General features: G+C 38.9%; 4 protein-coding genes and 1 long non-coding RNA gene across 8 annotated transcripts in view; 2 read left to right on the top strand and 3 right to left on the bottom strand.

Moving 5' to 3' along the window:
• The window catches only part of LOC130701608 (uncharacterized), a 52,438-nt gene that overhangs the window by 4,047 nt on the left and 26,016 nt on the right, over positions 1-22,375 (top strand). The window lies entirely within an intron of this gene.
• Positions 2,647-4,381, bottom strand: LOC130702419 (uncharacterized). Its single transcript, XM_059497163.1, is given in 2 exon segments — positions 2,647-4,151; positions 4,299-4,381. Coding segments are annotated over 2 exon segments (1,326 nt in total). The 5' UTR covers positions 4,303-4,381; the 3' UTR covers positions 2,647-2,829.
• LOC130703342 (uncharacterized) lies at positions 12,986-14,543 on the top strand. The gene is made up of 2 exons (XM_057524819.2): positions 12,986-13,025; positions 13,543-14,543. Exon 2 carries the CDS (start codon positions 13,550-13,552, stop codon positions 14,198-14,200), a length of 651 nt encoding a protein of 216 aa, XP_057380802.1. The 5' UTR covers positions 12,986-13,025; positions 13,543-13,549; the 3' UTR covers positions 14,201-14,543.
• On the bottom strand, positions 14,672-16,724 carry LOC130703348 (uncharacterized). 4 transcript variants are annotated; one of them, XR_009004646.2, is made up of 5 exons: positions 16,265-16,724; positions 16,116-16,199; positions 15,903-16,018; positions 14,992-15,114; positions 14,672-14,937 (listed from the first exon to the last, which is right to left on the bottom strand). It is a non-coding gene; the product is annotated as an uncharacterized LOC130703348 (long non-coding RNA). The 4 variants fall into 4 exon arrangements; XR_009004648.2 differs by having other exon boundaries at positions 14,672-14,933; XR_009004647.1 differs by lacking the exon at positions 14,672-14,937 and having other exon boundaries at positions 14,959-15,114; positions 16,265-16,401; positions 16,638-16,717.
• On the bottom strand, positions 17,886-21,193 carry LOC130703347 (TBC1 domain family member 25-like). Its single transcript, XM_057524828.2, has 11 exons — positions 20,801-21,193; positions 20,523-20,728; positions 20,296-20,452; positions 20,024-20,217; positions 19,814-19,952; positions 19,629-19,759; positions 19,511-19,560; positions 19,320-19,437; positions 19,185-19,254; positions 18,991-19,123; positions 17,886-18,927 (listed from the first exon to the last, which is right to left on the bottom strand). Exons 1-11 carry the CDS (start codon positions 20,873-20,875, stop codon positions 18,038-18,040), a joined length of 2,163 nt encoding a protein of 720 aa, XP_057380811.1. The 5' UTR covers positions 20,876-21,193; the 3' UTR covers positions 17,886-18,037.

The raw sequence follows: 22,375 nt of genomic DNA, 5'->3' as shown, positions 1-22,375 counted from the left end.
CTCAAAGCAAAGTTTGATTGAGATGTGCGGTCCTGGCACAGTGGTTATCACCCACGCTTTGTAATCTGTAGTCCTCGAGTTCAAGTCCCGCCACCGCCAATTTCCGCCAAGTCCTCCCTTCCCTCCACTCTCAACTCCCACCCTCCCACCCACCCCTCGAATACATCATTCAAGACTTGCAAGATTCTTCTTCTCGTCGAATTACGCAAGATTCTACATACATCACTTCGGACATCATCTACCTAAAAAAGAACAAAAGAAGAGAGAAGACGAAGAAAGAAGAGCCATGCCTACTATAATGGGGCTAAAAATGGCAGAAGAAAACACACTCACACACACACACAATTACACGTATACAGACGTTTCACATCGATCTGTAGTACCGTTCACTACACGTAAAAGATCGACCCAAAAACTGAGGTAGAGAAGAGGTGATCGTAGAACGTAGGTTGTTCGTAGGTCTCCCCATGGCCTGAAAGACGGTTCATGGATGCAGGCAACTAATCATCGGGATATGTGACCCTCTTCGATACCGATGTTTTTGTTTTATTATACCTTATACCCAACATGGTTGGGTTTCTATTCACAGAAAAAGGCGAGGTTTCTATCCGACACATCAAAGCATTGTTAATACCTTATTTAAAAGCCATCTTGAATATTTCCGAAAACTCACTATGATTTGATTTTGAGAAATTTAAGTTCCATTCTACATAATCAAAATGGTCAAAATTTGGCATCTTCCGCACTTCACCCCTAGAAGAACAACCCCTAGAAGAACAATAAACATATATAAGGCAGATGATCGATATAAGAGGTATAGTTGTAAACTTGCCTGTCAAGCATTTCCTACTGCATGTTCGGGATGAATCAAAGTCGAACAAGTTGTGTGCTAAAACTTGCATGGGAACTTGTCATTGTATTTCCCTTCGGTCAGCATGCAGATCCTTGCCCTTAGATGTTCATTTATTAGAAGGATTTAAGCCACACCATTAAGATATGTACACTGAGGGCAACACATCATTTTTTTGGACACTTGCATTCTAGCCAGATAAGGACTCAAGCATTCCATACTGCATCAGTTGTAGAAAAGAATCATAGTTGTACAGGTTTTGTTCCGCAATTACAACGCAGCACCTACCATAAAAAAATTAACAATTCAGGAATTGAAAGAAAAAAAAATCGTGCTACAACATGCCTGTAAGAAAGTTTTTTAACACTTGTAACACAACACATATTTACTCCATTTTTCCACTCATTGTTTAGTGTAATGCATGCAACATCAATTGGAGGTAACCTTGTTCAATGGATGGGAATCGGGCAAACTGCCCATAATTGAATTAATCCTGAAATGGAATTCGCCAGGGATGGAGATAGCAGGAAATAGCAGACTTACGCCAGGAAGAAGACAACGTCGTAATACACCGCTTCCAGTTTGGAAGAATAAGATTCATGGAGGTTGCCAGCTGGAAATCTAAAAACTCTCAAATAAAAAAATATATACATTCTTATATAAATAAATAAATAGAAACTAAAAAAAACAAACAAAGTAGGTCTATATGATAGATAAATCTTAAAAAAGAAAAGGCAACTGGAATAACACCCAGACCAGCCAATGCATGAACGCATTAGTGCCAATATTGGCCGCAAGGTGATATAGAGGATTATTGCATGTCATTAACGGTGCGTGATGCCACGCCCTAATTCGTGAGTGCTACATAATAATTAAAAATTTTAAACAATTGCTTAATTTTTTTGTTTTATAATTACCTCGGATGTTGTTTATCACGATTTTCTTGATACAGTTCATTTATTACATTGTACAATAGTTTCGCCGAATTTAAATGGGAGTTGTTTTATGCCGGAAAATGCACGCTTGTGTTATCAACATGGTTTGGGGTCGTCATTCACGGTATATAATAGTTGCGTGAACATCTTAACGTAGCGGCACTTGAATAATGACTGGGTATGGCACCCTCCCAATGTTGGGAACTAGTACCAAGAGTCTGTAAGCAATTACAACTCGAAACGTCAAGCGTTGGTATGGGATTGGCCACCCATTCCAATGCAAAACTGAATAGAGATGTAAGAGCTCTCAGCTGATGTCACGATGGATTGAATCAATAGCTGTACTATACGATTCAGTCCATCCGGGCAGTTCTGGAGGTTACTAGTATGTCAGTCAAGTGCTTAGCGCAAACATTTTTGCTATTTTTTCACTAATTAAAATCAAAACTGATAAACTGAAACTCCTATCTCTGCCAAATATTTAAGAATTTCCTTAATATAGAAATCTAAGGGCGAAATTCGGAAATAGCCATTAGCTGTGTAAATGCAAATTGGAAAAAAAATTTACGTTTCATTTTGCTATTCAATTAAATAGCGAAAGATAAATACATTTTAAAAACAACAAATTACAAATGTTTGTGGACTAACGCAATGAATAAATGCGACTTAGTGCTAATCGACTGTATAAATAAATTCATTGCAATTTTACGAAGAACCATGATGTATTTCCCACAAATGTCATAATGCATAATTCTGTTCAGAAATCACGATGTTGTACGAACACTAATTGAAATCACCTTCATCCGCTTTATGTAATAAAAACTAAAAACAAGTAGATTGAGTAACGACATAATAGCTGTATTCAATATTTCAGTTAATAAACCACATGCGTATGGGGCGACTAGTTATTGCATAAATACAACGCAGGGAAATACTCATTTTGGAACGAGGACAGCAAATAATAAAACAAGATCTAATTATTTTTAACTATTGAGCTTGACGGACAACGTATTTTTACGATTAATAATACTTGGGACGCTCAGTTTAATAGCTAGGTGCAGCATACGGTGTGGTGTAGTACTCGGGGGCCTTTGTAGTATGGTATTGGGGAGCCTCAGTGTAGTAAGATGGAGCTGCGTAAGTTGTGGGGTAGTATTCTGCTTTCTTGGTGTAGTGCTCCGAGGCTTTCGTCGTGTAGTATTGCGGAGCCTTGGTGTAATAAGCCGGGGCAGCGTAGGTAGTGGTGTAGTACTTAGGGGTCTCGGAATAGTAGCTCGGAGTAGTGTACGGTTTGGTTTAGTATTCAGGAGCCTTTGTGGTGTAGTATTGCGGAGCCTCAGTCTGGTAATACTTGGGAGCAGCAGTGTAGTAAGCCGGGGCAGTGTACGTTGTGGTGTAGTATTGAGCCTTCTGTGTGTAATACTCCGGGGCTTTAGTCGTGTAGTATTGAGGAGCTTCAGTGTAGTATACTGGAGCAGCATACGTTGTTGTGTATTGTGGCGCCTCAGTCTGGTAGTAGCTTGGGGCTGAATAATACTTGATAGCTTCGGTGTAGTAAACCGGAGCGGCGTATGTTGTGGTGTAGTACATGGGAGGCTCGGTATAGTAGCTTGGCGAAGCATATGTTGTGTACTCTGGAGTCATTGTAGTGTAGTATTGAGGAGCCTCACTATAATAGGCCGGAGCAGCGTAAGTGGTGGTGTAGTACTCAGGAGCCTTAGTGGTGTAGTACTTGGGCTCCTCGTAGTAAGCCGGGGCAGCATACGTTGTGGTGTAGTACTTGGGCTCCTCGTAGTAAGCCGGAGCAGCATACGTTGTGGTGTAGTAAGTTGGTTCAGCGTAGGATTTGGGGGATTCAGCGTAGTATGTCGGCTCAGCGTAGTAAGACGGGGTAGCTGCCGTGTGGTATGTTGGAGCCACGTAGTACTTGGGCGCCTCTGTCGTGGTGTAGTACGACACAGTCGTTGTGTAGCTCGGCGCAGGGTAATATTTCGTGGCCTCAGTGTAATAAGACGGAGAAACGTACGTTGTGGTGTAATACTCAGGGGCCTTTGTGGTATAGTAGGCCGGAGCTGCATAAGTCGTGGTGTAGTACTCGGGCGCCTTTGTGGTGTAGTATGTTGGAGCTGCATAGGTCGTTGTGTAGTACTCGGGAGCCTTAGTGGTGTGGTAGTTAGGAGCAGCATGTGTTGTGGTATAGTACTCGGGCGCCTTTGTGGTGTAGTAAGAGGGGGCTGCATACGTCGTGGTGTAGTAAGACGCCGGAGTGGTGTAGTATGCAGAAGAAGACGAGCCAATTGGTCCACCCATGACCTGTCCAGCCATCAGAGAGACAACGGCCAACAGCAGCATCGCGCCGTAGTTAGCTGACACAAAGATAATTCATTCACATAAATCTCACGATCCAATTGAATACAGCGCAAATACACACATTACAATATTACAATTGATCGATACCAAAACTAATCAAAGGTGTAATTCTTTCGACTATAGTAAATGCAACGTTAAATTACCCATAATTACAAAGCTGAATAACACGATGAGAAGTAAACAAGATCGAAATTATAGTAGTGCTGTTGCTGTGTCAAAGTAGTGGACTACACTGAATCAAACTATTTTTGTCGTCTCATTTTATATGCGTCCAAACTCACCCTGTTTTGCTTCATTAGCCCTGCGGTTATGACACGCGCATCTGACAGGTAGTGACGTAACAGCCAATATTCTTACCCCACCTTACGGTTTGGCGTTAAGTTAGTTAAGTTAGTAAAATCGTTAGTATACCTACACCAAGTAAGAAAAAAAGGGTGGGATTGATTAAGGCAGGGACTAAAGCAAACCCGAACCGTTACAGCTACAACTAACGACGATGGATCGAAAGGGAAGGGCAAAGCGCAATTTCAGTGGATAGTGAAATACCTGTAAAGCCAATTTGATTAAAGGGAAACTAAAGTAGGGAAAAAGGAATGAGGAACACGTTTGGCATGACACAGATCACAACAAATGGAAAAAGTAAAAAAAAATGCCGATTCGGCCATACTAAACCGTACCATCTTCTTTTCTTCTTAATCCAAATGGGCGTGAATCTCTGGCTCTCTCATCATGGCGATCTTGTAGCTCCCACGGCGATCTTGCACCTCCCGCGGCGATCTTGTAGCTCCCACGACGATCCTCGTTGGGCCTTTTCGGTCCTTTGGCCGGCCAATATAAATACATAAAAGACAAAAAAACACAATTAGTACACTTTAAATTATCACTAATACCTGTTTTTGGTGTGGCCGATCCTCGATGTCCCGCGGTCCACGGTGACGCCCAGATATTGCCCTCCTAATTCATCGAGAACGAAAGAAAAAAAAAAAGAACGAAGAATTGCTTTTGATTAATCAAATAACAACTACTGTCTGCTTAACACTAGCACATATCAAGTATACACGAATGACAAACAATTTTTGACAGATAGGTCCTGAAATAAAATTTATCGTTAATGATGAACAGGTTAGGAAAGTATGGGGTTGTTAATGTTAGTAGAGTGTTTGCATATTGTGCTGAGAGGTTTGATTGCAAGTTGGTGTGCAAATTGCAAAAAGTGCAAAGGTTGGACATATACGAAGTGCATTGCATGGAGGCAGTATAGTGCAAAAGTATCCCGTGTGACAATGATTGTGCCTTAATCATCGTTTTTCTAATTATCTATTCTAATGTATTTATAACTTATATACCCGTGCGAATGTATATATATTTCGTTATGAGCGTGATGGAGAAGAAACACTACACAAAACACCCGGAGAGATCTATCTACACTAGTGTGCACCGTGCAAGTGAGTGAACTACTGATCGGAAAAGCGGAATTTTTTTTTTTTTTTGAATTTTACAAATTAAATTGCTCGAGGACATTGATGTATTCTAGGTCACAATGGGTAAAGTATAACGTTTAATTAGAATAGAAATTAATGTTGATGTGATGCAAGGGTTCAATGATTGATTTCCCTAAATGAAATGTTGGAATGAAAATTTTCAAACTTAATTTTGTACATTTGTTTGCAATGTTTTAACGTTCTATGGCATGTCAGCAGTAAATTATGCCTTTCTTCCACTGCTATAGGCATCTATGGCATTACGCTTCAACTTGATGTTGCATGCATTACACTAAACAATGGGTGGAAAAATGGAGTAAATATGTGTTGTGTTACAATGTTAAAAAACTTTCTTGCCCATGCTAATGTTGTAGCACGATTTTTTTTCTTTCAATTCCTGAATTGTTAATTTTTTTATGGTAGGTGCTGCGTTGTAATTGCGGAACAAAACCTGTACAACTATGATTCTTTTCTACAACTGATGCAGTATGGAATGCTTGAGTCCTTATCTGGCTAGAATGCAAGTGTCCAAAAAAATGATGTGTTGCCCTCAGTGTACATATCTTAATGGTGTGGCTTAAATCCTTCTAATAAATGAACATCTAAAGGCAAGGATCTGCATGCTGACCGAGGGGAAATACAATGACAAGTTCCCATGCAAGTTTTAGCACACATGCTGCTGACCGAGGGTCCTCAGCAAATACAATGACAAGTTCCCATGCAAGTTTTAGCACACAACTTGTTCGACTTTGATTCATCCTGAACATGCAGTAGGAAATGCTTGACAGGCAAGTTTACAACTATACCTCTTATATCGATCATCTGCCTTATATATGTTTATTGTTCTTCTAGGGGTTGTTCTTCTAGGGGTGAAGTGCGGAAGATGCCGAATTTTGACCATTTTGATTAGGTAGAATGGAACTTAAATTTCTCAAAATCAAATCATAGTGAGTTTTCGGAAATATTCAAGATGGCTTTTAAATAAGGTATTAACAATGCTTTGATGTGTCGGATAGAAACCTCGCCTTTTTCTGTGAATAGAAACCGTTGGGTATAAGGTATAATAAAACAAAAACATCGGTATCGAAGAGGGTCACATATCCCGATGATTAGTTGCCTGCATCCATGAACCGTCTTTCAGGCCATGGGGAGACCTACGAACAACCTACGTTCTACGATCACCTCTTCTCTACCTCAGTTTTTGGGTCGATCTTTTACGTGTAGTGAACGGTACTACAGATCGATGTGAAACGTCTGTATACGTGTAATTGTGTGTGTGTGTGTGTGTGTGTTTTCTTCTGCCATTTTTAGCCCCATTATAGTAGGCATGGCTCTTCTTTCTTCGTCTTCTCTCTTCATTTTCTTTCTTTTGTTTTGTTTCTTTTGTTCTTTTTTTCTGGCTTCTTTTTTAGGTAGATGATGTCCGAAGTGATGTATGTAGAATCTTGCGTAATTCGACGAGAAGAAGAATCTTGCGAGTCTTGAATGATGTATTGGGTGGGTGGGAGGGGGGTGGTGGAGTTGAGAGTGGAGGGAAGGGAGGACTTGGCGGAAATTGGCGGTGGCGGGACTTGAACTCGAGGACTACAGATTACAAAGCGTGGGTGATAACCACTGTGCCAGGACCGCACATCTCAATCAAACTTTGCTTTGAGTGTCACCAATTCAAATAGGCATCTTATATATACATAAAGTAAGTGAGGTGTGGCGCTGTAGTATAGTTCGCAGCTGCCATGCTGTTTTCACAGGTTCGAATCTTTGTTAATATGTAATATTTTGTTATTAATTTAATTGTGATATTATTAATAATTATTATTTATTATTAATTTAATTATTATAATATTTATTATTTTATTTTATTATTTTCTTTATTATCTCATTATTTATACTTTTATTTTTCGCGCTTAGCAATGTACCCGTTACCCTTGTCCGTCGGCTTAGGTGCTGTTGCCCACCCGTTTTAAGCAAAGCCCGTGAGCTGAAAAATTGCTTATATCGACGTTTCCATCCACATTTTAGTGCTCCAAAGCCCCCATCCCACCGATTCACTGCAGCCGGCGGCGATTATGGCGTAGTCCCTGTCCAGCCAATCACAGGAATACTCAATGTGACAGACAAATAAACTCCTCTCCCTTTTTCCTTGTTGCCAGAGTAGATATTTTTTTGCGGGGTAAAACAGACTGCAATAAGTAGTATGGCCATAAATAGTATGGCAATCCGTTCTTCCCAAAACAAAAATAAAAAATATTGGCTTTTTTTCTGTTTTACTCCTATCGCCATCTACCGTCACATTTCTAGTTAATTCTCTACATACACTGACCGATAAAAATTTTAAGCCCGACTTTTCTCGGTCGGGCTAAAAATTTTCTTCTGAAAAATCTGAAACTCATTGGAATTGGTCAGGTAAGCATGTGAAGTTAGTGGTACTGAAGAAGCCTGGCCGCGGCGGTGGTGGAAGTCGTACCTGCCATGAGGTAAACAAAAAACAAAAAAACAACATTTTTAGTGTTCGTTTTAACGAAGAAGAGGGCAATGTAGCAAGGTATTTTCCTCAAGGAGGATGCATTGGTGGCAGCAAGTGTTACAATGTAAACACCAATTGTATCTTCACAAAAATATTTTATGTTCTCGTGTTCATTGTTTTACCTCTAGGGTCATGCAGCTGGCAACACCTCGAAAGGCTGCTCGAATCTATTCAGTGAATTGATGGAAGATGGAAAACCGGGTGAGCAATACATTCTGGGAGCTGTGCATGCGATGAAAAGGAACTGTTTAAGGGCATCATCTGTGGGGAACGCTTTAACAATTTTGATAAAGTTGTCCTCCAGGTAAGCCATTTCTCGTAACTGTATTTTATGATTTAAAAATATCTGTTGGGTTTGCTTTAGATTACAGGTAAAGATGTACCTCAATACATAACTTCATTCGAAGAAGCCGGCCTGCGCCAACTACTACTTCGAAACATTAAAAATTCTGGCTACATAAAACCAACACCTGTTCAGAAAGCTTCAGTTGCAGTTGTTCTTGCCAAAAGAGATTTAGTTGCTTGTGCTGTCACGGACTCCGGCAAAACGGTAATCCAATTAATTAACGCTGTGTAATTTTGAAACCTTGATGCCCTCGTACTCACTTGATTCGAATGGGTCGGTATGAACTGAGTAAGTTGAAGTAAAAGTAATTTTGAGTGGGGCACGTCGGTGATTGCGACTACCAAAAGGTCCAATTGCATCTAAGATACTCATCATACCCTTCATGATATTCGTTGATTAAGTCATCTAAATAATAGGATGGGAACTATCTAGATAATAGGAATAACAAGTTAACATGTCAGTTTTAGCACACAACTTGTTCGACTGTGCTTCATCCTGAACATTACATACATGCAGTATAAAATTGCTGGACAGGCAAATGTACAACTATATCTCATAAATATCGATCATCTGCCTTATGTGTGTTATTGTCCTTCAAGGGGTGAAGTGTGAAAGATGCCAAAGGCCATTTTGATTATGTAGCGTGGAACTCAAATTTCTCTTGTTGGTTATTTCAAGGCAGTAATAACTATGCTGTAAACAATTCATGAAACATGATCATCTTTTCCTCTCAATGACGAGGTGAAAAAAATTTATAAAATAGATTAAGGAATAAATTAATTTCTTTTCTGACTAAAAAGGCATAGAGGAAGCAAATCGAGAAATGGGCAAAAAAGTTATTCGTTTCACCCATCCCATATGAAAATGCTGCAGAGTTCAACAAAGAATATAGCAAGTGATTTCCTGTGGTCTGATCAACATGCTAAATCCACAAGACGTATGTCATTTGTTTTAGAGAATTCCTAATAAAAATTTTCAGTTTCTTCTGAAGAATCGAACTCATTCATCTTAACGACATGATCCTGACCCGCAGCAATTATTTTCACACAATGGTTGCCCAAATGCGATTTATCTGCATTGCATTCCCCGTTGCAATGAAGAAGTTGTTACATGGAAAATTTTAAAAGGTGGTACAATATTACATGTGTTCCTATTAAATTAATATATGTTTTAAATTGCTGATGGGTTGACCAGGCAGCAGAGATTTGCAAGACCGAACAGGATCCAAGTAACTTAATATTAAAAATTTCTAAATGCGGGACCAAAGGATCTTAAATTAATATATCCAAGTGTAAGCAGGTATTGGATGGCAAACGAGCGCCTAATGGTTATGAAGTTCGCAGTTTGCTCCACTTTCAGCGCCATTTCAAAATCCTCGCTGCCAAAAGAGTTGTTTCTAACACTATTATTCTGGACTGACGCCCACAGAACTAAATTTACATGCAAAGGGTGGTCGTGAGGATTTGGCTGATCACTACAGTAAAAACTGCAGAGAGTGGGTAAACTTTTACGTTAAGTGACCAAAATTATTGTCATTATAATATATTTTCAAAGGTACCTACAACGACTTGTTAAATCCTTGGAGTGTCATCGTTGCAAATACGATTCGACTGGGAGAAATACTGCCGGTAAGATGGTAAGTTCATTTATGGTGACGATTGTTTGGATCAACCTATATGAAAGCCAAAGATCTCTGTAGATTTTCGAAGAGCTCTTGATCGTATTATAGCAACGCATGCAGATGAAGATCTGCTGGATCACATTACCACAATTTTTTACGACAATTATGGAAACGATCGCTTTAAATCGCCTAGGGTCGACTTCAAACATAAACTGAGGTAATCCACTGCTTTTTGTCAGTTGATAAAGCATTTTAGGGTACAATTTGGCATCTGTTGTATTTTTCTGGAGGTGAAAGTCAAACAAGTATAGAAAGTACCAGAACATAACAAAAAATGAATGTCGGCCACCCTGGACAGTGGAAACAATTTGGAGTGCATTACCGTAGGTAAACTAGTGGAGCTTTGCAAATTTTTTAAAGAGATGTATTACCGTATGAACCGGGTATAACAGCGATGACCGTTTCAATGTTGATTAAAATGATGTGAACCGAATCCGCTTGCTGAAACCAGAGATGGCTGCAAATTCTGTACAGTCTAGGTAAATGTATCATTTCTGGCACATGAAATTTAAATTATTTTTGTGTTTCAAGGGTTTTATTTATTTTTTGTTTTGGGGGGGGGGGGGGAGGGGTTCATGCCTTTGCATGTAATTGCTCCATCTGCAAAATCATGCAATAGGCTTACAAAGTTCATATACGTGCGTTATTATGGGAGTACCAGTCGCAATCTTAACCAGAGCATTCAAGTTACTTCATCTAGCTATCGAGTCATGTAAAGTCAACAAGTGTTTTTTATTATCACCTACGGACATCCCATTCAGACTTAGAAAAGGTTTTATAAGATTACTACATTATAATCTATTAATTTACTTGATCTGTGGCCAAAACTGAAGTATAACATTGAAGGAATAAGCTTTTATCATTCACTTGTCACTTCAGACTTGAACAGAAATGGGTTACATGGCGAAGTTATTGGCCAAATAACTTCGCCAATGAATTTTAGTCATATTAAACTAAAATCCCATATTATTGAGTGCACTCTTTGTTGTTAAAATAACATTCTCTACTATTGTTCGATCAAGTCTTTTCCTATGTGACAAACATGGTGAAAATGGTGTGGAAATGCTGAAACTAGGATAAAATAAACTCAAAACTTAGTTACAGTTTATGTGTGGGACACACAATTAAAATAACATTTGAAGTTGATATAAGAACATACAGATGAAGCAACAAGCTGTTGGTGTATCCTAGTGTGAGTTTGCAACAGGAGATATTGCTCTATTAAAGACCAATACTAAAAACTGTTGCACAAAACATGTCCAGTAATACTCTGCAATCTAAGGACACTATTGTAAAGGCAAAGTAGCAAAAGTAATACTAGCCATGAATCAACTATCAGCAATAAGTTTGGTAAGATACTACGTTTGGTAGTTTCGTAGGTTTCGTTTGGTAGTTCGGTAGATTTCATGGTTTCATCATTAACCTTTCCACGGTTTTTCAATGCCTGTCTATGTGTTGTTTTAGTAATAAAATGGTTTAATAACTCGTAATTTTATAATTAAACACTAATTTTATATAATAAATTTAGATTCACACAGACGCGGCTTAACTGTGAGGCAAAACTGCCACAGTCCACCAGATGCTAGTGGAACCTATTTTTTTTTTTTAAATCCCGTCACTTTTTGGCTACAGGTTTGCATGTAATACTGTTTAGACTAACAAATTTAATCACCGTAAGGCACGAAATTTTCATTCGGGTGAATTAAGGTGTCATTAAGATTTGAGAAATTCTCTGGAAATGTAGAGCTATTCAGCGTTACATTTGTCGTAACTGAAATCGTACTTTTAGAAGCTCCGCTATGTTTATTTACAGTAGGTGACTACTGCAACTATGAAAATCGTTTTAGCAATCTAAAGGAGAATATAGCTCATTTTTTAGATTTCCGAAATTGTGATTTCCAGTTTTACTTCCGGTTTTTAAATAGCTTGTGGTTGCTTACGTTTAAGTCTGTACATAAAAAGATTCATATTTTCGTGATCCTCATGAAATTTGGGGTCGAATCCATGGGTCAGTACAAAATACCCGAAAATCGTCGAAAATCGCAAATTTTCATGAACTATAGTTCAGGAAAAATCGCGATTTTGGCCAAATCCGGCTTTTGGCTGAAAACACATCAGTTGTATTCCAAATTTGATAAGGATTACGAATGTTGTATTCATTTCGTCACACGATCAATATTTTCGGAGATATTGGCTACTTTCGGTGACTTCCGGAAATATTTTACGCGATTTTGAAAAAAGTAAAAAATGAACTGTATTCTTCCTACCGTTTTTAGTAACGTTACATCAACTGATGTGATTGGGTGGTCCTTTTTTCTTGTCATTCTGCTATCTACGATGCTGGTTAATCTTACGACATGTATGCGGATGAATGGATGGCATGTTTAACGTCTGTCCTGCATGCAAACTACCCGCTAAATTTTTTGGTTATGGCGCTACAAAAATAAGAGGTAACTGTCTGAAATACTAACGATCAAGGTACGATCACGTAAAGCGCTAATTTTCGCACTTCGTTTTGAAGTTAAGATTTTCATTGGGCATCAAATAGTAAAACTAGATGGCGCTGCTGTTTCCCTATAATGGCTGATTGTCGTAACTAGTAAAGTTGCTGTATGTTAATTTTCTTAACTATGGTGTGTTTAAGAATATTCATAAAAAAATTAACGGTACGTTATCTACGGTTTTGTCCATCATTTTTGGGTATATATTGGAATGAAAACACTCTAAAATTGGTTGTTTTTTATATGTGACAGTTCCAATTGTTGATAAGCTGTGCCAGCTGCTCAGCTAGGCTATCCATACTTTAGTTTTTTATTACGCTATTTACTCGTGGGAAAGGTATTTAACTCACAATATGCCATTTATGCCCTTAATTCTTTTCCAAAGCATAGAAGGCAAATTTAAATACTTGCAAACTTTACCATGGGGGCATTCCTTTCAAATGTGTCCCTCGCAACAGAATTGTCAATTTATTCGAAAGGATGTAGTGGATGGTTTGCAAACCCAAGCTTACTGGGTGTTCTCTAACAATTTGAGATATCTGATAGTTGCACATTTATGTTAAAAGAACTAATTGCAAGTACTGATACTTTTCACCTTTTAATTCCCCATACAGCTTATCAGTAGTAGACTTTGCAATGTTTACGCTATGAAAAAACTCAATTACACTATGGTTCGTTAAAGGTTACTGTTACAAGTAGGTTGCCAATGGAAAACTGTTTGATTGTCATAGTGTATCTCTTTCCTGTGATGAATTTTATTTGTTTTTCGTTTTTTACAAGAGTTTGTCAGTCAAGATGACTATGAGTATGCTATTGTTCTTTCATCTAATTTATTTCCTTTTTTTTTTCTTCAGATTGGTAATGAAAAAGAAATGGGTCTTGTTCTTCACTTCATTTTCTCCTCATTGTCATCAAGCTGATCGTCTCCGCCTCACTGTTCTCGTCATCGCCGTTCTCGTCATCGCCGTTCTCGTCATCGCCGTCCTCGTCATCGCCGTCCTCGTCATCGCCGTCCTCGTCATCGCCGTCCTCGTCATCGCCGTCCTCGTCATCGCCGTCCTCGTCATCGCCGTCCTCGTCATCGCCGTCCTCGTCATCGCCGTCCTCGTCATCGCCGTCCTCGTCATCGCAGTCCTCGTCTCGCCGTCATCGCAGTCCTCGTCTCGCCGTCATCGCAGTCCTCGTCTCGCCGTCATCGCAGTCCTCGTCTCGCCGTCATCGCAGTCCTCGTCTCGCCGTCATCGCAGTCCTCGTCTCGCCGTCATCGCAGTCCTCGTCTCGCCGTCATCGCCGTCCTCGTCTCGCTGTCATTGCCGCCGTCGTCTTTGGTGTCTTCAAGCTGATCGCCTTAGCCTTGCCATCGTCACTTCGCTGTCTTCGCTTCACCGTCATCGAGCTAATCGCCATTGCCGCATCATCGTCGTTCGCGCACGTCTTCGCCTCATCCCCCTCATCGTGGAGCCTCGCGTTTTGGTATTGTTTTGTTTTGTATTGTCGTGCAGTGTAAGCTAACCCGTTGGCTGCCACCCATTTTTCTCCCATTTTTTTTTGTAGCTGTAGGGACCGGCGGGCGCTGTTCTACCCCTAGGTTGATCACCTATTGGGGTAGGGCAGTCGCCTTGCGCCTTCGGGCGCATTAGGCAATGCACCAGTAGGGCCTTCTCTTTGTCGATTTGATCGTGGAGTAACCCGGGGTGTGCATTCCCATAAAGGTCTCCACCGTCAAATCAGCCCGGACTTGTCGAAAGACAAGTCCCCCTTGCATCGTCTTCCATCTGAAGCGATGGTAGAGACTGTAGAAGAACAACCTACGGGTTGTAATGGCTTGGCAGCCAACGGGTTAGCTTAAGTGTTTGTGTATTATGTATGTATGTATTATTGTATAATGTATGTGTTTAATAATATGTAAACGTATTGTAAAACGTGGTGGAATTGTGGGTGGAGGTGGGACAATACAAAACCAATTCCAATTATATCTTTGTGTATTTATTTTTAGTATCTAAGAAGTAATCATTTTAGACACATTAGCTCCAACTTGTTACTTAATAGTCGACAGGCAACAACACACGATTTTGACTTGCAATGCAAATTCTACCATCTACAGCCTGTATCGTGTCCCAAGCCTTAAAATTTCTGGAAGTGCCAACAGACGTTCTTAGCATTCACCACATGCAAACACTTTTTTCGACTCCAAATTTTGCGTATCACTCCGTCCTGACATTTCGGCAACTTCCACAAATTCCATCTAACTGATTGGCAAATTAGTTCAATAACTTTCAATTTCCAATTTAATTCTAATTCACCAAGGAGCAAAGAAAACAAGTTTAACAATATATGAAGTGTTGATCAGCCTTTCAACTTGGATTCTTGCCCCTGGAATGCTGCTTTCTGGAACATTACTCCAACATGCATCTAGTCCATACCATCTGAAAAGCAAAAAAAAAAAATATTTATTAGTTTTCTCACAATGTATCACGGGTAAGATTTAGGTGGAAGAAACTGAAGTGCCACTCACATTTTAACAGCGCAATACCTAAAGATGCCCTATTTCTCGCAACTTTCCTTGTGCAATTTGTAACCAAACTATTCGGATTTTTTCTTCGAAGTTAATGCAGCAGTTTGTCAGTGAACAAAATTCTACTTAATTAGCAACGGCTTCTTTCCCTCCAATGCTTAAGACCAAAAGATAAAATAGCAAATTCATCACACGACGTAGAACAATAACAAATGAACAAAATCGTTCAGAACTATCAGCCAGTCATTTTTTAACACATTTCCAAAAATTCGATGTTTGCAGTCACGAGTTTGTTAAATCCGATATTACCGAAAAAACGATCAAACAGAACGATGTTTAGAAAATGTGTTCCAAAATGGGCAATTGTTACGCAAATACAAAAAACAAGTAATAACAAAAGCCAACGCATCGCCAAAGGATCACATACTACGTAAGCTAGCGCTATAAAAGTTAGTTCGAACGATGGCAATATCTGCTTTATCAGAAGGAAGAACATTAACTATAAATTAAACCACACGCAGCTGCTGAACTTTCTAATGTTTGGACGCAGCACGACACGTTTTTTCACTACCCAAGATGCAAAGTGTTAAATTCAAATAATAGACAACTATACTGCCTAAAAGCAAATCTAGAACCTTAAAAGTTTAACCTATTCAAAGGACAATTAGCAAATGATGTAGGATAGATAAAATACTGCACCTTCAAACGTTTCTATGTACAATACGGTAATCCGCTCCATGTTCGATGTGGATAGATTTGTCGTACTTTTGGCCTAAATAGACGCGAATGTTTCATAAAGTGGCCAACCCAGGATTCTAAAGATGAATAAGAGAAAGAGTGTGATTCTATATTGGCCAACATACAAAATCAAAACGAGTTGTAACGTTAAGTATTATTTATTTCCATATTTACCCATCTATGCTCTTTTCAACCAACTGCTAACAACTCAAGTCCCACTTTTACACATCACCTCCATGTAATTAGTTGTTCCAATACCTGAAACAAAAAATAAATGGATGAACAAATTCTTTCGTAATACTAAAGCTATAATATGGCCAAACCTTTCCCATTACATGTGTATAGGTCCGACAGCAGACTCAAAAGGTGCCATGCAATTCTGTACCCTATTTCCTGACGTAGGCCAGAATGCTTGTATGAGACACATCAAAGCGCGAGATTCAAAATTTTGACAAAAAGTCTTCAGTAAGAAAGAATGGATTGGATGTTTAACATACTAGTAAAAAAAAATTACGCCAATAGAAAACGCATTTCAACATTGCATGCAAACAGTTCCATCAAAATTTAGGTATTCGTGCGTACGGCAACATGTTTTCTATGATCAATTAAATTACGAGTACGTTAAATTTGGACAAAGTAATGTGAAAATGCATTTTCTTTGTTGGTCAGTGTAGAGTCTAGGGGATAAAGAATTACAAAAATAAGAAGGCGTATTTAAGTAGTAAAAGTCCGGGCAATACGTCAGACGAGGATCCCTAACAAAGGCTACATCCAAAATGGCGAAGGAAGGACTTCGGACCAATTTTTGCCCGAAACGTTGCCAGATCGAGATCTTAACTCTCAAAAAGAAATATTTTCAATATTTCGAAAAGTAAATAAAAAATAAATAACAAATAATCTCGACTAACATTTTGGCTTGGAATTTTGTTTCAATTTCCGCCAAAGCGAAAATAAACGCCGATTCCGAATATGTGATTAGTTTTTGCCTTCTTTATTTTGTTTTTTTTTGTGTATGTTGACTCAATGCTATCGCCATCTACCAGTCAGATTTCTAGTTAGTTCTCGACATCCATTCAAAGAATATTTCTACTGCACCACGCTAGCGCAGTAGCGTACTGGCGCGCTATCGTCAAATATTCGGTGTATTTCAAAAACGATTAACTTAATGAAAAAATAGCAATTTTACAGGAATAAGCATTCAATTTTGAGTATATCCTGTGATATTTAACCAATGCAGTTGAGTTTCAGTTATCTCAGGAAATAATTTAAGCCAGACCGAGAAAAGTCGGGCTTATTTAGTCGGAATTATTTAGTCGGGCTTAAAATGTTTTTCGGTCAGTGTGTGTAGAGAATTAACCAGAAACGTGACCGGTAGATGTTGATAGCAGCGAAACAGAGAAAATGCCCAACAGTTTTATTTTTATTTTGGGTAAAACGGATTGCCATATCATCAATCATGCCTACCGAAAGAAGCTCACGGCCTTCAGTTCCTTAGTTTCCATCTATTAATGTCAAAACCATTAAATAATGTTCAGTTGTACCAGTGCATGATTTGTTGTTTTTCTCGGCTTTCCCAATTCCTACTACCTTCTGAAGGAATCCCTTGATTCATGGAAAATGTTCGAATTTCAAAGAATAAGTTTAATCTGTTACCATATATTTTGCATTTTTGTTAAAATAAATAACGTAAATTAAATTATCAAGACAAAATGATTTAATACGAGAAAGAAACATGGAACCCTTCGAGACTGATTTGGACATTGACAGTTCTGATTGATGTCTTAAGGGTGCTAACTCACTGATGTCAACGGTACAAGACGTACAAATTGAACCTTTAAATAAATTGCGACACAAGAAACTCATGAAAATAATAGACCACTGACTAGTAAAAGACATTTTCCACAAATATACCGCACCCAAAAGAGAAAAAAAAACTAAATCAAGTGGCTTTTTAAAAAATTTAAATGGAAGAACGTAAATGGCAATAAAGGACACGGAATGCTACTTCCGATCAAAAATGATCGAGTCACTGATTTTTTAAACTGGATGAGACAAATTTTAGCGACGATGAAATTTTACTTAGTTACATAGACTGGTCAGCTATTCTGCGAGTTGAAGTGGGCAAGGTATCTATAGTAAAGAGTGCGTGCTTGACTTAGCACACGCTCTACATCATGTTTACGAACGAGACGATCAAAATGCATTGCCATCTCATTACTGTCCAGTCCACGATTAATTATAGAATCGCGATGTTGAAGCAAGACAGTGAGACAGAGAAAAATAAGAAAAGGATTGCCACACCCCAGCACGTCTGGAGAAGGCAGACTTGGCCTGACACCTGTTCTCACGTAATTGGGATGAATCGTATTGCTAGGTGTGATCATGGTAGTAGCTGCAGCCGCCTCAATGGCTTCTTCACAAGAACCGACGACTTCAAAATCCTGAAGGACACTATCTTCAAGGGGGCAAGACAATCCCTCGTTCGATATATCAACGCGTTTTTCTTCAGGCTCTTTCACCTTCATCAATGACGAGAGGGCGCTCGATACACTATCACCAGAAGCCATCAATGGACACTGCTGTCCATTGGTTGCTTCGTTAACGACAAACTGTCCACGACCGTTAGACTGAGCAAGATCACGATGAGATTCTGTATAGTCTTTGGGTTTCAAATCATGAGGAACGACAAGAGATTCTAACTGAGTAGAATTGTCTTTATCGTTGGCAGGAATAAAGACATCGTCTAACTCAATATTTCCTCTATCCCAGCTCGGTGAACATATAGATTGACTATCACGGCTATTTTTCAGTGCGGAATGTAGGCCAACTGGGCCTTCACTGGAGTTAAATGAAAAGGAAGATGCCGGAGAAGAGCTTTGACGACGAAGGCTGCAGACTTTTGTGTAAGGAGATTCTTTGATTCGCGCAGGAAGAGGGATAGGCACTGATGCCGTTGGAGCTAGATCAGGTATTCGCTCAAAGAGAGCTTATACATTAACAAGGCATTTTATTAAGAACCACACGAAATTATAAACAATAACGATATTACCAAGTTCGGTTTGACGAGATGACTTGGGTAAAGAGCTCCAGGTTACTTCCAACATACGCAGAGCTTCATCAAACGCAAATTCACGTTTCATTTCGAGCAATAACCACCGGTAGCAAAACAGCAAATCAATGGCCTATAAGTTAAAAAATACTCGTATTAAATTACAAGGGGAAAAGGCAACTGGCAGACATTACATTATGTCGCTGGAGATAAGCGAAAAAAACCGGGTCATGATAGGCGATCGCACAGCACAGGTGGTCGAATCTACAAATGATTTCGCCAGTTACTTCAACACGATAGTCTTATCAGCTTTTCATTTGAAGTTTTACTTTAAAGTCATAGTGGTCCCAGTAATGGAAAAATTCTCTTTCAGTCGTTCCATCAAGGCGGTAAATGCGATATAGGAATGCGCTTCATTGTCCATGACAAAGAGAATGGGGCTAGCCACTGTAACATCATAGTTTATGGTTAAAAAGGGTCAAGCACACACAAAAGCAAGTAATTTGTTATTGTTGCTTACTGTCACTCATTCCTTGACAATAGCCAGTTGTTGGATGCATGATGGCATAGCTGTAAATTTTTTACGGATTACGGGTGGTGAATAGGAAGTCTACGAACGCTAAAATCTTGCATCTTACGTTGTCAGGATGTTAAATAGTTTTTCAACATTTGCATTGTCGTCTCCTCCACTATAAAACGGATGTTGCCGATCTGTTCTCAGGACATCTTTTCTAACCATTGAAGTAACGTGCTGCAATTCCTCTGACATCTATTCCACACCAGTTAGGTACAAATTGAATTTACAAGAACGCAGTGCAAGTACCTTCTTACTCCTGTAGTAAATCATCCATTCACTCTTCAACCGTTGATACTCGTCAGACTTTCTGCCCATGTACTTCATCCTTTCACTTCCATTTAACCCATCAGGGTAGACATTTAGCAGATGTTTCCACACTACGCGTCTAAAAAACGAAACAATGACTTTAAAACCTATTGGCGCTTACCCAAAGAGAAAAGCAATTCATTTATGAACCTGAGACTTGGTTCGAGGCCACCCTGAAAAATTCGCTGTTTGCATTCATCAATTTTGATCAGCGTTCCTACTCCATCACGAAAATCGGTAAATTCAGTGTCAGTCAAGGGAGACGTCGATGTACCCAGAGCAAATTCTCCACAGCTACCATTCAAGTTCAAAGCTTGCTGCATAAGATTAATGGTTTTCCCCACCTAAAAATTTCAACAGACAGAACAAGTTGGGTTTAAAAGGTTTGGAGTTTCCAGTTTATGAGTTAAAGTTCTTCATACCTTCGTCATGATCTTCGTTTGTATTGAAGAGTCATTGCGACCTTCTTTCGGATGAATGACTTTACAATCTGATGATGGAGTATTAACAAGGTCCCATTCCTCAACATGTTCCAAAGGGATTGGATCAATTCTCAGACACAAACATGGATCAGCAGCTCTAACATCAAAATGGGCAACAATAAAATAAAATAAAATAAATAAATGTATGATGAAATACAGTTACAAACCTTTCAAATGCTGCTTCTAAGTCCCAGTCTGAAAGCAGTTGAAGAAAAATTTCTTGGCCACTAGGATCTTCAAAGCGATATTGCATTAGAAAATCAGATTTTATGTCAAATGCTCTTGAAATCAAGCTGTAAAGTGTTTCAAAATTTGTTAACTGTGGGTCTAGACTGAACCGTCTGTACTCTGGAACTACGTGTCCATCCACCCTCTAAATCAATAAAGGTAAAAATCAAATTAAAAAATTATTTGTAATTAGAGCACTAGAAAAAAATAAACAAACTTTTGAGTGTGAGCTAAAGGAGGCCTTGACTCTCACAGGATCCCCCCATTTTCGTTGGCTGAAAAGTGGATACATGCTAGGTTTAGATCACAGTTTTGCCATGATTAATAACTGTTTCAAGGGGCCATTTAGTTAGTTGCACAGAGGATTTTGATTTTTCTGAAGCCGCCGTACCAACCATCTGTATTCAGGTGTCGCTGGATGAGTTGTTTGTCATACAATATCTTTAACTAAGATGACCCATAATTTAATCATTCAAAAAACTTGCTAAAGAAAATGAGTTAATGAAAACACGTGACACTTTCTAGAACTGCCACTAGAATTTCCGTTTCCGGTGCCACGGTGACTTACATGAAAATCACGAGTTCACGCCTGATCACGAGAAAAATAGCAAATGACGTGTTAAAGTCTTAGACATGTTACGAGAATTCGAGCAGACTGAATGAAGAGAAACAGATGTGAGCGTGTCATCCATCTATGGAGAAAATGGCACACTGAGGTTCTTTGTGGCGCGAAACGTTTCATTGTTTTTCAAGAAATGGTTCATGGGTATTCTTTAGTTTTCATGTTATTGTTAGTTATCTGGGCAAGGTATCCAAAAGCAATTTTTCATTTTGGTTCAACTATCCTTTTCTTGAACAAAATGTGTTCATTTGAGAACGAAAATTTTAAATTTTGCAGTTGTTGTTTGGTAAGTTTGGTATACCTTTATGAATTCTATGCATCATATGTAGCTCTTTATTTAACTGGTTAACTTTCCCTTAATTTCACTTGAATTAACTCATAATGCTTGTGGGTTAACTTTCCCTTAACAATCATGTTATAGGCCTACCAGTCATTAAAAACAGGTTTGTAACCTTTACTGAAACTTGTTTGTTTGACCTATTTCTACCATAAGGTACAAACAACCGTAACGTACTGGGGACAAAAACAGCCAAGTTATACTCTGTGTTTGAATATGCAAGTTTCCACTACAAGCTAAGGCGTCATTCGTCATAGAATCTACATTAACAACCATATTTTTAAAACATTTCTGTTCCTGCTGACGTCACAAAATTAAGCAGTATTGCCAAGCTTCTGTAGAATTCTCGCTGTGCAACGATTTCTACGTTAGATCCAGTGTGTGCATGGTGTACAAGGATGGTGAAACAACTCTCCATTTTAAGGCCTATCTCGAATGAAGCCTGTTTCAAAGGAGGTGGGTGTGGCCTAATTGAGGTTAGATATAGCTAACGCCAACATCGGAACTACTTAGGAACTTCGCCAACCACTGAATGGCAAAGGAGGAGATATACTAGTGTCGCGTTAAAGTATTATCTACAAGTACATTGGTCTAGTGGATAGAACACTCTATTGCAGTACGGGAGTCTCGAGTTCAAACCCAGTATAAATCTTTCTTTTTTCTCCTTTCCTAACGTAAAATGGCCAAAGTTTTGTTGATTTTTATTTTGTTAAGAAGCGACAAGTATAAACAAGATTTTTTCCCACTTCTTCCACATTCTATTAATGGGACATGTGTTGTTTGGACTTAGAAAATTTTTCAAGCAGGTGCAGCCTTTACCTTTTACTTCAATA

The sequence above is a fragment of the Daphnia carinata genome, chromosome 10, assembly GCF_022539665.2.
Source record: "Daphnia carinata strain CSIRO-1 chromosome 10, CSIRO_AGI_Dcar_HiC_V3, whole genome shotgun sequence".
Lineage (NCBI taxonomy): Eukaryota > Metazoa > Arthropoda > Branchiopoda > Diplostraca > Daphniidae > Daphnia > Daphnia carinata.
The sequence above is the reverse complement of the archived record's forward strand: the minus strand, read 5'-3'. Positions and strand labels throughout refer to the sequence as shown.